The sequence below is a fragment of the Equus caballus genome, chromosome 8 (assembly GCF_041296265.1).
Source record: "Equus caballus isolate H_3958 breed thoroughbred chromosome 8, TB-T2T, whole genome shotgun sequence".
NCBI classification, from domain to species: Eukaryota; Metazoa; Chordata; class Mammalia; order Perissodactyla; family Equidae; genus Equus; species Equus caballus.
The window spans coordinates 44,099,162-44,116,671 of NC_091691.1; the positions used below are offsets into that span (position 1 = coordinate 44,099,162).

At 46.5% G+C, this 17,510-nt stretch overlaps 1 protein-coding gene across 12 annotated transcripts in view; it reads right to left on the minus strand.

Annotated features, from left to right (window-relative positions):
• Positions 1-16,259, minus strand: part of PIEZO2 (piezo type mechanosensitive ion channel component 2) — a 418,970-nt gene extending 402,711 nt beyond the window's left edge. For all 12 annotated transcript variants that reach the window (XR_011420922.1, XR_011420921.1, XM_070220589.1 and 9 more), the window contains exon 1: positions 15,721-16,259. Coding sequence is in view for 10 of the 12 variants with exons in the window: in XM_070220589.1 (XP_070076690.1) it covers positions 15,721-15,784 (64 nt within the window). In the remaining 2 variants the exon portion in view is untranslated. The remainder of the gene's footprint in view (positions 1-15,720) is intronic.
• Between the last annotated feature and the right edge of the window lie 1,251 nt (positions 16,260-17,510).

Consider the following 17,510-nt stretch of genomic DNA (forward strand, 5'->3'; position numbering starts at 1 on the left):
TCCTCTTAACAATCCTATCAGATAGGTCCTATAATTTTCCCCATTTTACATATGGGAAATCTGACCTGCAGAGAGGACAGTGGCTCGCCCTACATCACACAGATTCCATGCTGCAGAGCTGGGATCAGATCAAGGCAGGCTGGCCCCATACCAGATGCTCTACTGCCATTAAAATGGTGACTATTTAATTCTGTGTGGTGACTTTCCATGGCATTGTATGAAATTGACAATAAAGAGGAAAAATTAGAAAAATAGTGCAGTAGAGTGTGAGAAGCACAGGTGAGTCACTTTCTTTCTTAAGCAGAATCAAAGTCTGCCTTGATGTGACCCATTCGGGAACCACCTAGATCAATAGCCATGATTTTATAAAAATAGGTAACTTTGGCAAGGATGTTCGCATTTCCTGATTGTGTCAATCAATTACTGTAATTAAGGCATCAAGTCTGAATTAACAAATTCTTTTCGTTCACACTGATTAAATATTCAAAGTTCTGCTTCATTTATTTGCTCATTATTTTCCCACATAGAGAAATTAGCTAATATCTGGTAGATAACTATTACATATGCAAATGTTAATAAACAAATTCAGAACAACCTGTGCACTCAGTGAGTCTGTCCACTGATTTTAATACCTCACAGGAGATCTGTGATGGGACTTATGACCCCTTAACATCCCTTGCTGGAAATTCACAGGATCCTACATCTGTAATGTGCCTGCAGGTTCCGCCATGGAATTCACAAGAAGGTTGTACGAGATACCTAGTGGAATTGCAAATGCAGCTTCAAACTTGGGGGCAATTACTGTATTAGAACTTCATAGGAGTCTTGATTACACAGCTCATTCTAACTGTATGAGGAGTGGAGCTGGACAAGCAGAGCCCACTGCCCACAGGGACTAGAAATCTGACACATAACAGAAAACGTTCTTCTTTGCAGGAATTTTGACCTTATTATGAGGAAAAAGTTTTTGAACCCCCAAAGTATTTAAAATATCTTCAGAAAATAAGATTAAATAATTAAACACTGAAAACTATTTACTCTGTTTAATGTTTTTCCACTTATTACAAAATTATTAATTTTTATATTTATAGATAAACAGAGAATCAAATTTGTATCATGTCTTCAAAGTTTTCCTTTTTTTTAATTGTGCAAAATATAATAGTTTTTTATACTGTTTTAGAATTCTCAATATTTGGCTCACTTTATTATAAAATCATTCATTCTTAAATAGTTCTTTAAAAATGCTTAAATCAGAGAACTATAATTATTAAATCTATCCAACTAAACAAGCCATCTTCAAAGGAATTGTAAAAAATACTCTTTGGAGCTAGTCTGACACCTAACATACTCAGTTTAAACCAGGTTCAAAAGGCAAAGAAAACTATTCAACTTCACCCAGTTTTTTAATGAAATTACCTGATTGTTATTTAAATCTCAAATTGGAAATATGTTTACTAAATTCAAATATCAGAAGAATTACAATCAGGTAGGAAAAATAAGATTTCTAAAACTTAAAATATAAGACATTTTATGACTATTAAGTTCAGTGTCTGAAATAAAATAAGAAAAAAAAAAAATCAACCAAGAAATATAACTCAGGGGGTCAGCCCCGTGGCCGAGTGGTTGAATTCACGCACTCCGCTTCGGCGGCCCAGGGTTTCACCCGTTGGGATCCTAGGTGAGGACATGGCACTGCTTGTCTGGCCACACTGAGGCGGCGTCCCACATGCCACAACTAGAAGGACCCACAACTAAAATATGCAACTACGTACTAGGGGGCTTTGCGGAGAAAAAACAGGAAAAAAAAAAAAAAAGATTGGCAACAGTTGTTAGCTCAGGTGCCAATCTTTAAAAGAAAAAAAAGAAATACAACTCAAGCATTATATATACAGCTCTGTTATTTAATGAGCCATGAAAATAGGTTTTCTTTACTACATATTGTATTACCACTGACCTAACATAGCAAACCTGAGATACTGTTCCATAACCTTCATCCACAGCCCACCACTATTTAAGACAGAACCACCTTAGTTCCCATCCTTGTATATTTTTACCAACTAATCTCTTTACAGAATTATAACTGAATTAAAGTACCTCAGAAAACTTTACCACCATGGATGGAAACAGAACTGGCCTTTCTTTGTCCTCATCAGTCACTGAACTCCATCCTCAGGAGCACTCTCTTTCTGGTAGCAACTTGTTGCCTTGTTAAACACCAGGTGCTCCTGGGAGGCAAACATATGGAGCCAGTAACACATTCCTTCGCTGCCTTATGAATCCCCAAGGCTCCAAACCAGAGAGCCAAGGCTACAGCCAGGGTACAGTGTCCAGAAGACAGGTGGGTAGAGGGGCCCAGGCAGCAGAAGAGAAAGGACGAGAAGCAATAGAACATTCCGTTAGCCCTTAATTTGTCAGCACTGTGCTAGGCGCCTGACGAACATCATTTCATTTACTCCTTACTGTTATTTTTGAGATAGATACAATTTTTGCCATTTTTTAGATGGGGAAACTGAGGCTCAGAAAAGCTACAACTTCAACTTGTCTTGATCTTATCACTAATGAGCAGTCTAAAAAGGTTTGAAACCCTCTCTGCTTAACCCAAAAGCCTAGGTTCTTCCCCTCACCCCTCAACCTCCCTGGAAAAGCCCTGGAAGCCTGCGGAGGAAGGGAAAGGAAAGAGGAGCTGGGGAAGCAGCTGTTACTGAAGGGCAAGGAAGGGGTGGTGGGATAGTGCTGAACTGTGTGTGCGCATGTCACATCTGTGCCCAGGATCGGCTCTGGGTCGAGCGTCTATAAACCTTAACCTCCACCTGATAAAAGACAGCCATTCCCCGTATTTACATAGCCACACATCAGACAGACATCTGTGGCGCTCTCTAGAGAAAACTGCTGACAACAAACCAAAACACGTGTTCATTCTGGACTCATTCAAGGAACAACATCAAGAAGACAGAAGAACTGTGGTGCTAAATGATGAGTGTTTACGAAGCAATGCAATTGAATTACTTTTGCTCGAAATACACACACGAGAATGAATGAATAAATGACAAAGACCTTTAACAAACATCTAATAGCTTATTGTTAGTGCGGAAACAAGAATCCTAAGAGCTGAGACCCCTCACATGGCACGCAGTGCGGAGTACAGAGTGATCTTGTAAGGAAAGAAGCAAGGAAAACCAGTGCCCAGGGGCCAGCACTGAGCTCAGACACCACGAGTAACTTCTAAGTCTCTCCTTGACATTGTCACCGTGTTGCTTAATTTTTAAGGAGACAGAAGAAATTAGGTAACCAAAAAAATCTTCTCATGTTTTTATTGAGAATTGAGATGGAGATGAAAGCCAATAATTGAGCCAGAAATACACAGATGGGAAGATATAAATGATCATAGAGAACTTCAAGATGAGATTTTTAAAAACTGTCAGACTCCTCTTGGACAATAGCCAAAAAAGAAACCTAGAAAGCAATAATGTCAAAAGTGATAAAGAGATGTGAATCAACAAAAAACCAGACATGAGTTTTCTTTGACATTGGAGTAAACAAAAAGTCAGTGCTATTTTAAGATAGGAAAAGCTGGGCACATTATGGAACAGTCTTGGGTTACAGTATTCTTTTAGTGAATTCTGGAAAATGTATATGGATCTCATGGCGGGTGGGAACAAGAAAAGCTGCTCAAAATCAGAGGATAATAAAAAAACAGTGTTTGAAAGAAACAAAGTCACCAATGGACAATTAAAACTACACCTGAAATGTGTTCTTCTCAAGCAAATACATTATGTGCATATTCAAATTTATATTCTAAACAGATTTTATCTGACATAGTACTCTGCTCCCTCATTGACGGCCAGAACTACATTAGAATATACTTTCCAGGAGTGGATCTAATATGCAAATTGAAGTATGGATATATTGGAATATCGGAACCCAACAGTGTCATAAGGGCAAGATAATATCTGAGAGTTGTTTCCTTCTAGGTAATAACCGTGGGAAGATGTATTCTATTCTAAAGATAATTGCTTAAATTTTTTTTTTAGGAAGATTAGCCCTGAACTAACATCTGCTGCCAATCCTCCTCTTTTTTTTGCTGAGGAAGACTGGCCCTGAACTAACATTGGTGTCCATCTTCCTCTACTTTATATGTGGGATGCCTACCACAGCATGGCTTGCCAAGTGGTGCAATGTCTGCTCCCGGGATCTGAACCGGTGAACCCCGGGCCGCCAAAGTGGAACATGTGAACTTAACCACTGCACCACCAGGCCAGCCCCTGCTCAAAACTTTTTGATACCCAATTTAAGAAATGCTTTGGGACCTGTGCCACATCCCTTTTAAATAACCTTGATGGTGGGAAATTGTTGCATGTTGAAGGTGGTTTTAATGCTTGAACACAGCCCAAAGTAATTATAAGCTGAGCCCCACGAATGAGGTAGAGTTGTTAGGCAACGCCAACATGGATCAAAAATGCAATGTGACTCTAAGGAAATGCAAGAGCAAAAACGATGATGCTTTGAAAATTACTGCTAAAGAAGTTTGTGGTTGTTCATGAAAAACTCCAGGGAGCTGGAGGTTTCTGAAAATACTGGCTCCCCAGAAACAAATCCCATTTTATGACTATCCCTCTTCCCATAGCCTGTTGTCTGATCCTTAATCCTCTCTCCTGCCTGAAGATGACCCACCAGGGGCCGTGTACCATAGCAACTCTGTCTGGCACAGGGGTGGGGGGCCTGGCTCTAGCTAAGAACCTTCATTGCTTACCAGTTGCACTGACTTCAGGCCCCAGGGCCAACAAGAGTCAGGATTAGCCTGGCTGGGCAAGCTCTAGTCTTTAGTTTAAATAAGAAAAAGGAGGAGGAGGAAGAGGAGGAGGAGGAGGAGGAGGAGGAGGAGGTGGAGGAGGAAGGGGTGGAGGAGGAGGAGGAGTGAGTGGAGGCGAGGAAGTGCAGGAAGCTCCCACTCCCATAGCTATCTCTGAAGCCAGGTGACAGCGGCACCTGCATGTGGGAACTGGCCCCTGCCCTCAGCTGTGACTCTGACCTACACACCTGTAGATTTTGTGCTCCTCCTAGTCGCTTTCTGGATAATAGAATTGTCTAGCTAAGAACTGATCAGATTGACAATGTCATTGAAATGCTATACCTTGTGATAAAAATGAATATTTTACTCAAAACATCTTTTTCTGAATTAAATCTTGCTTATATTTCTATGTCCCTACAATTTCATTTAGTTTCAATTAATAATTCTAAGTGGTTTGCTTTTCCTTTTAGGCATGTCTGATCATAAACTATGGGTGGTAAAATTCCTTTATTTCTGCAAAGCCACATACAGCCAATTCTAAGGGAAATTTGACCAGGCATTTTGCTGTTCTCGTTATGATCACCACCGATGATGCGTGGTGTGTGTGGTTCTGTGTTTGGAGCAAGTGAGGGATTATCACCGAAATATGAGGATTATAAAACCTAACTAGATTGTCTCTCCTTCATACCACTGGGCTGAAAATCCTCAGTCAAATACCAAACGTGATACTAAATTAGTTTCCTTAGCAGTTGCTAACATTTCTTTGAGGTCAAATGTCAAACAATGTAAATACGATAGTTATTAAGAGACCAGAACAATTTAGATATAAAAATTCTGGTGTGTTGGCAAAAACGCAGTGCTTTACAGTAATACCTTCTAATATTGAAAAAAAGGTACATGTGGAAATATTCCTGGAGAATCATGAAAATATTTCTTAGCCTTGAACACCCCATCTCATAGATGATGTAACTGAGGAATACAGAGTTTCATGATGTGGCAAAGTCACACAGCTCATTATTAACAGGATCAAGACGTTTCTTAGACCTTCAGACCAAGGCCCTTTCCAGAATATTCACTGCCCAGATTCTTAGCAGGGGCGCATATTCCTGAGGCAAGGCTGAGGCAGAACACTGCGGGCAGGCAGGTCCAGTCTGTGGAACGCAGAAGGAGGGAAGAAATGGCAGAAGCAGGGACGACTCAGTTCTGCACAGATATACAATTCACTTCTACGGAACTTTGGTTCAAAATTATCAGGTTCTTAAGGTTCTACATTCTTCCTCCTTTTCTACTCCTGTAGGCAAAACTGCTGACCTAGTAGATTTGACCACAACAGAAAACAGATCGATTTGTGTGGTTCCAGGAGAGCTGAAAACATTTTAAAAAATAATATGCACTTCAAGGACGACGCTCCAGTCAAGCTTTACCATCATCAGATGGGTTTTCCTTCTCTATTCACTGCAAAGCAAGTAAAGGCATTAATTACCATACTGTAAAATTCACATTTCTGAAGGTTGCACAGTGCGTAAATTAGACTGTTAGGAATTTCACATTCAAAGACAGAAAAACCAATCGCTATAAGAGCTAGACCTAACTCTATTTCCCTATTTTCAGACTTCTGTGCTATTCAAGAGAAAAAATTTTGTCCATGAATTCGCTAATTAAACAACGGGCAAATACTTCTCCAGTGTTCACTGTGTCATAGCCCTTGCTGGACAGCTGAAGTGTAACAATCGGACACAATCTTTGCAGTTAGAAAACCTACAGCTATATATATATAACTTAAGCATCTGCTAAATGTTAGGCAGTAAGTTAGTGCTGGGGAAATCAAAAGGGATTACACAGGGTCCCTGAGCTTGCAGATGCATAAAAGGGAAGAGAGTGATCATGTAACTAATACAAAACCCTGTGATACTCTGAACCAAGTGCCCTAGAACAACAGAGGAAAGCATTCATTCTGCCTGGGAAGGAGAATGAAGAAGGTGAGAAGATGCCACGCTGTTTCAAAGGTAACAATGAACAAAGCACACAGGCCTTCCAGCACAGCCAATGGCGTGGGGGCGGGGCTGGGAAGGACCAGACAGTCCACAACTTAGAACAAAAGGCTGTGTCCCAAAGCTTCCTTGGAAGTTGACTGGGACTCCGAATTATCCACCCGTGGAAACTGTTGCTCCTGACGAGCAGGTGCTCAAACTAACCTTTGACTAATAATAATGCCTAAATTCTGAGTCTAGAATTAATAATTAAACCTAAGATTTATTGAGTACTTACCATGTGTCAGGCACTTTGCCAACCATGTTACAAGCACTGCCATCTAAGCCTTGCGACAACCCTACCTAGGTACTGTTATCAACTCATTTTACAGGTGAAATAACTGAAGAACAGAGAGGTCAAACAACCTAATCGAGGTCTCACAGCTAGTATGACAGGCCAAGATCTGTACTTAAACAACCAGGTTTTAGAGCTTGGGCTCTTAATTGAAACAGTATGTGTCCCCTTGGATGTCAGAAGTCATACACACACACCCCAATATAAATAAAAGGAGGAAGAGAAAGAATTTGTATGTTCTTCTTCCTGTGTCCAGAGCTAGCCTTAGGAAAGATGTGTTACTTTTGGTATTGGAACTCTTCTTGGTAAGCCCTTAAATGCCCAGTGATGTTATGAGTCCCTAAAAAATATCCCCGGGATCCAGACCATACTTGCATTCACCACTGAACAACTCTCTGTCCCCACCCAGTTAAAATGTCTATTCCATCTCAACCAGGTGATAGGAGGAAAATAAGCTATGTGAACTAACTTACACTGGCATACAGATGACAGGTAGTCACCCTTCCACAAATATTTACACTTTAAAAGAAGAGATTTGTTACTCACAGAAATGGGGAGGGAAAAGTGAAATGAAAGTGTAACCGGCAGTGTAGCAGGTCCTTCCTCAGGAGGACCTAGTCTCCCGTTCGCTCAAGGGGTTCTAAGTCTGTAAACTGGAGCAAGTCTGGGAGTTGATTGAGAGGGCACGACTCTCTGTGTTGGGGATTCAAATCAGACTTTTGTTCACTTGACGTAGAACTCTTCCACTTACACAGATCAAGTCAGAATTTAGTAGACTGCTGATCTATTTCACTTCTCATAACGCCATGAACAACAAGCCAATGCCCTAGGTCTCTGCGAGTCAGACTATTCTGAGTATTGCTTTGACTCTGCTGTCCATGATGGTAATTATACCCACCTCGCCTTTGGCAATTAAGTGGGCCACTTGGTGCACGGGATCCAAATATCCTCATTATATTTAAGGATCCCCAGTTTAGTGGCAGGAGTTCCCACTGTAATTTCTGACCTACAGAGTTCTTCAAGGATGTTGGGGCTCCCCTCCCAAATCAATATCTCACGATTGTGGAGAAGGGTGTGTCCTGTGGACCCTCCCAAGGTGGGCAAGCTGGTCTTACCTGATAAATCCACTCCGCCATTCCAATCTCCCTCCACTTTCGGATCCCTTCCTCTACAGTATAGCAAGGTAGGTCTGACACTTCAACTTCATTTGGCGTAGGTCACCTTTTGGTCCATGCTCCAGCCAACCAACCAGTTAGAGCCCTTTCTAAGCCCTGGAGTAACAACACTGACTCCAGAATCTCTGCATAGTGGTTCCATATCAGTAAATTTGGCCAGATCCAACTTTACGCTCCTTCCACCATTATCCCACACCCTTAATACCCCTTCCCACACATTTCTCAGATTTCCCTCTGTATAAATTGAGAAAATCAAGCCGTTCTTTTGAAGTGTAGCCCACCTCCTCATGGACCACACTTTGTACCTCATACTTAGGAGCCTGCTGGGACTTGAGCCTAGTTATAGGTCTAGAAGCAAAGTGGGGCTCGTGGGGTAGAAAAGTCAAGAGTCTCTGCAAGGCACATTAAGCTACCTTCATCTACACGAGGCCTAGACTGATATTTGTATGCTAGTATCTGTTCTCTATCACTGCAACAGAACCGCTCCCCCCATTTTTAGCTGAGCACATAGCCAGCCAAAATAAAGATGACATTTCCCAGTTTCCCTTGCATTTAGGTAAGTGAATAATATTATTAAATTCAGACTAATGGGATGTGAGCAGAAATGAGTCATGCAACTTCCAGGTTGTGTTTTTAGAGGGTGAGGAAGGAGTGCCCCTTCTGTGTTTGCTTCGTCCATCCTTCAGCTTGATGGGGACATGGGAACAGGCAATGTTGAACCACAGGGATGAAGGCAATACATGCAAGACAGCAGAGCAATGACAGCATCCCTGGGCAACCTCACAGAGCACAGTTCGCATACCAATTTTGGATCACCTACATCTTGACTATCATGTAAGAGAAAGAAAGTTTTCGTATCTAAGCATCATTACCCTGACCTATATTGAAAAGAGGACTTGTGAAGAACAGAAGCATCTTTGCTTAGAACTGACTGAGAGGACCATCTATCACCTGGAGAAGAGAATTAACTTGCTACCAGGACAGTAATACAAATGTGCTGTGCTGACGGCCAAGCACGGTACTGAAGGTGGGGATGGCAAGGATGGTTTGCCTGATCTGACTGAGGGGAGGCTGGAATGAGAAATGCACCAAGTACTCTGAAGTGCAGACCAGATTCTGGGGGCCTTTGAGCCGTGGAAGGCACATGCTGCTCAGCACATGGGAAAGAGGAACTGGGGCAAGATGCCAAGGTGGAGGCTTGAGGTTCTCCAGCACTGTAGGACACACAGAATGTGAGCCCAAGCCAACACTTCTGTTGACCAAGATGAAGAAGCACAGACAAAACTAGAGAAACATCTAAAAGCAGGCACTCGATTTGCACAGCACCTGCACCTGAGCGGCAGCGGCAACATTGTTGTTCATGTGTGGGTTAAGGAGAGGAGGGGTGGACTGATATGGAGCACCGAGCACACCAGAGAGGGCTGCAGAGAAAGATAAAATGCTTGGTGTCGACCGAGTCAGGTCTAAATGGGGGTGGGGGGGGGAGAGCTCAGAGTTGGGAAAAATACTGATGGGAGAATCATTTGAGTTTGGGCAATGGAATGAATAACTCCCTAAGAGAGCAACTATAGTCTTAGCAAAACCATCACCCCCAGATGACTAATGAAATTGCAACAGAAAGCTAGAACTAACCACACAGATACACCAAATCCATGCTTTTTTATAAAATGTATTTAAAATTTGAAGTTCATATACAAAAAAGTTTAAATGCATCCATCCATAATATCCTAGTTTAATACAGAATTGTGCCTACCAATACAGCAAGAAAGGAGAATTCAAAAATAGCAGGCTATTAATCAGAAAACATCACCATCCTATCTGATAAAACAAGGCAAACAAAAATCGTATATTCTGCAGGATCCTGGAAAAACATTTTTTTAATTGCTATTATACATAGATTTTTTTAAAAACCCCACCAATAAACAAAATTAAAAATTGTTTATCACTCTTAAATTTTAAAAATGACTTAGCTAAAACCTCTAAGCCCATTAGATAATTATTGGTCACTTCAGAACTCATGAAGATGTTAAAAACTATATGTCTGATGCTCTCTTCACAGCTATTTCATATGTGGCTTCCTGTCTCCCCATCCTTCGTGATGCCGCCATGTCCCCAACGGGTCGGAAAGACCACTCGGAGGGTCTGATGGATGGGATAGGCTTCATCCGGGCTTATCTCTTACAGCCAAATATTTTTCAAATGTTTTTCTAATACAACTTTGTGTTTACCTTCAATTCAATGGGATATTTGCTTTATTTTGTTTACCGGATTCCACGTCCTCAAAACAACTGTTTAAACCTACAATTCTTACGAAACTTAATGTTTTACATTATATACATTGTATCATCATAGTGTTCTTAATCAATTGCTCTTAAATATCCAGGTGTGCTTACACTATTGCAAGTTCTCCTGAACATTTATGGAAAAAAGTATACTATGTAACTTCATATACAATTAACTGTAAGTAGCATAGAATCTAAAAGGAAAATGCCGCATAAAAATAGATAAATAAAATCACATTAATAAAGACTCTGAAAATTATGGTGTAGTGTCAGAAAGACAGACGTAAACACTGTCAGTATAGTTCTAGGGAGAACATATCATTTAACTGGAATATAGCTGCAGATATATAGAATATTGAGTAAAATTGGTGGGAAAATCTTGATAATTAAAAATCCTTCTGCCACACACACATACCAAATTTCAGTTGCATAATTTGGCCCTAGGAAGGTACTACAATGCTTTCATATGAATCCCACGTACCTGCTCAGTCTCCTTATGACTCATGTTACTACCTGTTAGTCTGTTAATTTCTATTAAGACACTCCTCAAACATCTCTGCTCTTCTCATCATCTTCATAAATGCAGTAATAAGACCTCCCTTTCTGAGCACCTGTAGTGTGGCAGGCGTGACAAGGTGTGTAGTGCACACTATTCACAACTATCCAAAAAAACAAATCCCCCCCACAAACACACACACAGAGAACCCACTAGGACCACACGGTCAAGGGCAGAGAGAGGATGTGAATGGAGGGCTCTTAAATTGCCAAGTCACATCAGCCTCCTCTCCCAGAGGTGAACCCAATACCTCTGGCTTATCTCTGGCCACTAACAAGTGCACAGTGCCTGCAAAGTGACACGCCCGCTGACCACCCACAGGGTACACACCCAACTCCAGCTTCCACAGCCCAGGGGACAAAATGATCAAGCCCATCTGTGTTTACAGACTATTTTATTTTAGAATTAAACTCTAAATTTCTAATGCTTTTCACTATTACTTTTTTCCTTTCTGAAAGTGATAAATATGATCTACCTATACAAGCCTGAGAAGGTGCGACAGAAACAGAAGTGACTGCTGTCAACGCCTTCTTCAGCAGCTGAAAGCCCCACTGCTGGGAGCCTCTGACCTCTGATTAGGCTTCATTTGTAATTCTCGGGTGTGTGTAAGTGTGATTTCAAAATGACATATGCTACACACGGAAAAGAAACTATGTAATAGAAAATAATGTTTAGATAGCGATACCAAACATATTTCAAAAGTGACTTCATATTTCTGCTCAGATTTTAAGCCAACTATTTCTACAGGGAATTTTAGAGATTCTTCTTGGATGTGCACTATTACCCTAGGGTGATTTCCCTCAGAGCATTAGTTGGTTGGTTGATTCTTTTTGCGTGCAACACAGCTTCCTGTTCTGCTCTGTTCTTTCCTAAGCCCCACTCACTTTATTGGGAGAAGCAGAAACCGGTGATACTCCCACAATCTGTCTGTCCACACCAGGCTCCCTCCTCTCCTCCTGAAAAATGGGTAAGTCAGCTCTTCTAGAACTCCAAGCAACATGAGGCAAGATGGAATGAATGGGTCAGGAGCATGTGAATAGAAATACACCAATCCATTGCCGAGCCAGGAGTAAATTCAAAACATAAACGTCAATCATATCCATATACTGTATTATATACAGTAGAATCATGCTAAAAGAAAATAAATATACAAATATTTCTAATGTGCTCAACAATTATCAGATATTTTTATAATCAATCATTAAAGACTGCATAATATTATGGAAGGTTTTGTCTTTTTTCACACATTATTTGTATGAAACAAAAAATCGGAATGACTACCCAAGTGGTCAGGGACAATTTTGGAGATCCTTAAAATTTCCAGTTTCTATTGATGTGGGAATATCTGTTACTAGATGTTCACTTTGGACAGCAAACAATATATTATATTATGGTTTTGTTTTAACACACAAGAGCCACAGAACACCTGCACATAAGAGGCTTGATTTCACTTATCACTTCTCTGTGAACTTCTTTTACAGCGAAAAAGAAAAACCTTAAGCATCAGATTAAACACAATGGCAGTTAATTTTTAACATCCATCTTTAGGTGAAAAGGCTGGGGCATCTCTGTGAAAAATAATGTGCACATCAATGTTAGAGCAATGGGCTTAAACAGAACACACGAGCTTCTGCAAAGACCTGGCCTTGAAGGCTGCCTCGCCCAGATATAAAAATAGATGGCTAAAATGTAAAAATCGATTCTAATGGCAACCAGATCATTGACTCCCATGCCCAGGATGTTAAGGAAACCTTAATATTTGATATAGTAGCACTTTGGGAATAGGCGGATCTGAAAACCCTCCAATAACCTTGAAAATATCCACTTCCTGTAGAAGAGAATTGAATGCTCAAATCAAGGGACACCTACTCAGCCCCCTCTTGTCCCTACAATCACAATGATTAGAAGGCAACGGCAACGGTAACCCTTGGAAGCGGGTGGCCTTTCCTAAGGAGCGGCCAACAAGTAAGGGGCTCCGTTAAGCGGTCGGACCTCTGGTCTTCCCAGGAGCTCTGGATCTCTTCCAGGCAGGGGTAGGTCCAAGGCCATGTTCCTCCCCTTCCCCCAGGTCAGCCTTCCACAAGGGTAGGTGAAGCAACAGGCTCTAGACCCAACTGGGGGCCTCCACCGCCCTCTGGCCAGATCACAGATGATACCACCCCACCCCGAGCACACAAACACATGCACTCACACACACTCACACTCACACCCAGGTTGGCCTCCCTGTACCCAGAAGACATGTGGGAATCCAGGGGAATAAGCTGGAAAGGGAAAACGGCCAAGGTTCCTCTAGGCCAACTCGGGCTGCCCCGGGAGCCAGGAAGCAGGACCGCGAGCGGGCGGGCGGGCGGGCTGGGCAGACATCTTTGAGTCCCTGGAAGCAGCTCTCCTTCCAGGAAGGTCGGGGCTGCGGCGCGGACAGGCGCGTCCTGGACCCTGAGCGAGCCTACCCCCGGGCCCCTGCCTGCAGGCGGGGAACACTGCATGGGGCCCGCGGGGCTTGGAGGACGAAGCTAGGGGGCAGGGGGCAGGGGGCGGGGGGAGAGGGGCTAGGCTGTGTCCGGACTCCATCCGCGGGACAGTGGTCCCTGCCCCGCCCTGAGCCCCTGGGAGCCTCCCGGCCGCTCTGAAGCCATCGCGCGTCCGGGAGCCCCGTCCCGCCCGTCAGCAGGGCAGAGCCCCACAGCTCCAGGGAAGGGCGTTGCGGAGCACACCGCCAACCCTAACCAGTCGGCACCACACGGCCCCAACCCCAGGTGGGCTTGGGTCCTGCAAGAGCTGAAGCTCAGGGCGAGGTCTCTGGCGGTCAGCCTGTCGCTCAGTCAGCTGTGCAAGTCACAGAGTGGCCCGAGCTGGCACAGGCGATCACCTGCCGAACTTCCGACTGTCACCGCAGGCTGCCACCCCGCGGAGAGGGGAGGGAGGGGAAGAAGTGCGGTGGAGGTGGAGGGAGAAAGGGATTGCGGGGGCAGGTGACGTGGGGCGTGGAGGGGCTGCGGGAGAGGAAACAGTGCCTCCTGACCCAGTGCCACTGCCTAGCCCTCCTCCGCCATCAGCACTGCCAACCACAAACAGGTCCTCACGCTGAAATCCCCTTGTTAAGCAAGCACTAGCTTCCATTCGGCAAATAGCCAATGTGCCAGGCAGGATGCCAGGCGCTCCAGGCATTGAGACGGTCCCAGACCGTGACACGACCTAAGGGTAACGCCCCAGAAGTAGCCCGGCGCTGTTTCAACCAAATCGCTTTCCCGAAACCTTTTTTCTTTTCAAACTTAAACAAGCGGAGAGAGATCCACGTCAGCTTCGTGGAAGCTGTGCTCCTCATCTACCTGATATTAAGGACAAAGATCCCTGCAAAAGTGGTCCTGCCTCAAGACAAACGGTGACGTAGAGGACGAGGCCAGCACTCGCGCCCTGGCCCCTCCTGCTGCCCCAGGACCCTGCGACGTACAGACTGTTTCCATTCTGAGAGCTTTCTCGGGTTTTCCGCGGAAGTTTCTTGCGTGTTCATGCTGACTACAAAATCCTCCCGGTAGCTGGGATCCACCCTCACGAAACAGTCCAGGGCCCCCTTTGGATCACTCGCACCTCAAAACATTCCGCTTAAGTGTGATCTTGAGTCCTCAACCTCAGGCAAAATGCAAAAAGGTGGTTTCTTCGAAGACCACGCTCTCTTTCTAAATGCAATGCTACTCGCACCGCCTATTTTGAAGAGAGGAACTCAGAAATTCCCTCCCTCCAAGCGGCTGCCAGTGTCTTCAGACCTGACACCCAGTTGCTTCTACCGCTCTGCCAGCCCTGCAGAAATAGAGATCCTGGAGCAGCTGTCAGAGGCTCCCTTCCGGCCCGCCCCTAACTCTCGCCAGTCCCAGGGAGCCCCAGTCCCGCTCTCCAGCCCTTTAAAGATCTGGAAGGGCGGCGCCTGGAGGGCGGGACCGGTCTTGGTGGTCTAGAGCCTCAGCGTGCGGCGCTTTGGTTGCAGGGCTTTTGTGGAGGTGAAAGAAAGAAACAAACAAACTTGAAAGCTCTGTTTCCCAGTACCCTCTCCCTCCTCTACTCTTTACAGCGGCCAGTCCCCCACTTCTTCCATGACACTTGCTGGGATAGGGGGAGGGGGAGAGAGGGCTTCAGTACCTTCTGGATGCACAGCGCGCTGTGCGTCTGGGGACCGACGAGGGAGGGGGGGGGTGGTTCTAGTATGGTCCTGCCCTGCACCTACAACCGCCTTGCAGCAGATTTGCATCCATTGTGCACAAGTCAATACTCCACGAAAGAAAATCCACGTGTGAGCAAATTCATCACAGCCTCCAGCACATGCCGATCCCCGCCCCCCCCCCCCCCCCCCAGGTCACCCAGACTCTGCCACTAGACGGCTAAGAGAGCCCCCATGGTGCGCCCCAGCGCGGGAAGTGAGATCGCCAGGCTGTGGAGCTTGGGACAGCGCGCGTCTAACGCCGCTGGCACCCGGACCGCGGCGCGGGCTTCCCGAACCGATCCCAGAGCCCTTAACTTTGGTTTGCTCGGACCCCCCCTCCCCCGCCAGGAGCCCCCTCCACCATTCCCAAGTAACCTAGGGGAGAGGACCACACTCACCTACTGCCAGGCAGATGGGGAGCAGCAGCCTGAAGATGAGTCCGCACACCACTTCCGAGGCCATCGCGTCGGTCCGACAAGTCCGAGCAGAGGGGCGAGGCTCGAGGGTCGTTAGGGCTGGGGCGCAAGGCCCATGCCCGCCTAGGGCCTCCTGCGGCCGGCGGCTCGCAGCCGCCGGGGCATCGCCTCGCCAAGGGCCGCCGCGCTGTCCGCCCCGAGGGCACGCTCACCCAGCTCTCCGCAGCCCCTCACCAAGCTCTCGGCAGTCCCCTCGCCAGGCGCCCGACCCGCCGCGGCCGGCCCATGCAGCGCAGAATCCCCAGTCCCGCGGCGGAGGCTTCTTCCGCGGGCGGCCGGGGCGGGAGCCGTGGAGGGGGCACTCGGGAGGGTCCTGCGGGGCGGCGCAGCGAGGAACGGGGGCGAGAAGGGCGTGCTGTCCTCTCGCCTGGCTCCTGGGGCGTCGCTCCGGGCGCTGAAGGAGTTTCCTCCGCGGAAGCCCCTCTGAAGCCGACGTGCCTCGGCTGCCCGCCCGGCCCTCCGCCCTCGGCCCGGGCTCTCGCAGCCACCCGCGCGCCCCGAGCGGCCCCGCGGCGGGTCCCCGAGCGGCGGCGCAGCTCAGCTTCTGCACCCCCCGGCTTCGGGCCGGAGGGACCCGGGCGGGAGCGGCCAGGCGCGCAGAACCATCCCCCACAGCCCGGGGCTCGCGCTCTTGGTCCGCGGGTGGCGCTGCGAGTCCCTCCCTCACTAGGAGGAACCGTGCGAGCGTGGGCAGAAATCGAGAGGAAAGCGCACAAGCAGTGCGTCAGGCTCCAACTCCCTCCTCCACGGCCTCAATTTAAAAAAATAAAATGAAAACCGAACGCGGTGCAGATGCCAGCGCGCCCCCCGCCCGCCGCGGTGCAGCCTCGCCCCTGCGCGCAGCCCCGGCTCCCGGGCGGGCGCGCACTCCTCCACCTTCAATGAAACTTTGGAAGCCCCACTCGGGGACGGGCGTGTCTCTGGGCCAATGGGACGGCGGCTCCGGGTCGGCGCGGGCGCGAGCCCCCACCCGCGGCGCCCGCGCGCAGGGAGAAGCTGGGCCTCTCCAACCCCGTGCGCTTTACGCATTAGTTCGCCCCGGCTCTGCGCCCTCCACCGCGGCTCGCTCTCGCAGACCGGCAGCCCTGCTGGGTCCTGTCATTCCGCAGACACAGAATGCACACCTCCTGGCATCCTGTGCACATGGCGTGCCCCTGAGCTTACCCAAACCCAGGGAATCGTTTACTGTTCGAGGAAAACTGCGCAGACGCAGCATGAGAGGAGTCAGGGGCTTGACCACCTTTGTGGGGTCGTCACTAGTGCTAGGTCCACAGGTACCCGCTTCCATTGGTCAGGAAGACTAGAACCGGAATTAAACCAGACCAGTGACCCTGTCCGTATTCACCCTTGTGAGAAGTTTCAACTCCGAATGGGCTCTGGGAAATCCCGGGTTCTTTCCAAGAATGAGCATCTTCCTTCAGATATGCATCCACTTTGTGCATTCTGGAGAACTCTTGTTTTTACTTCAGTTTATTGCTTGTCATGGCTCCTGGGAAAGAGAGTATATTGTTCCCCTTTTCTCCTAATAATCTCCTTTTTTCTTGTTCTCTAGGTAAGATCTAGAGAAATGTGATGCTAGCTGGGAGACGCCCTTGTGTCTGGGTCTCTCATTTCACGGTTATCCAGGTGTGAGGGAGGTCTGCTGGAACGCTGACCAGAAGGCAGATGATCTTCCATCTGTGGGGAGGACCATTCAGAAGTGGCGTTTCCAT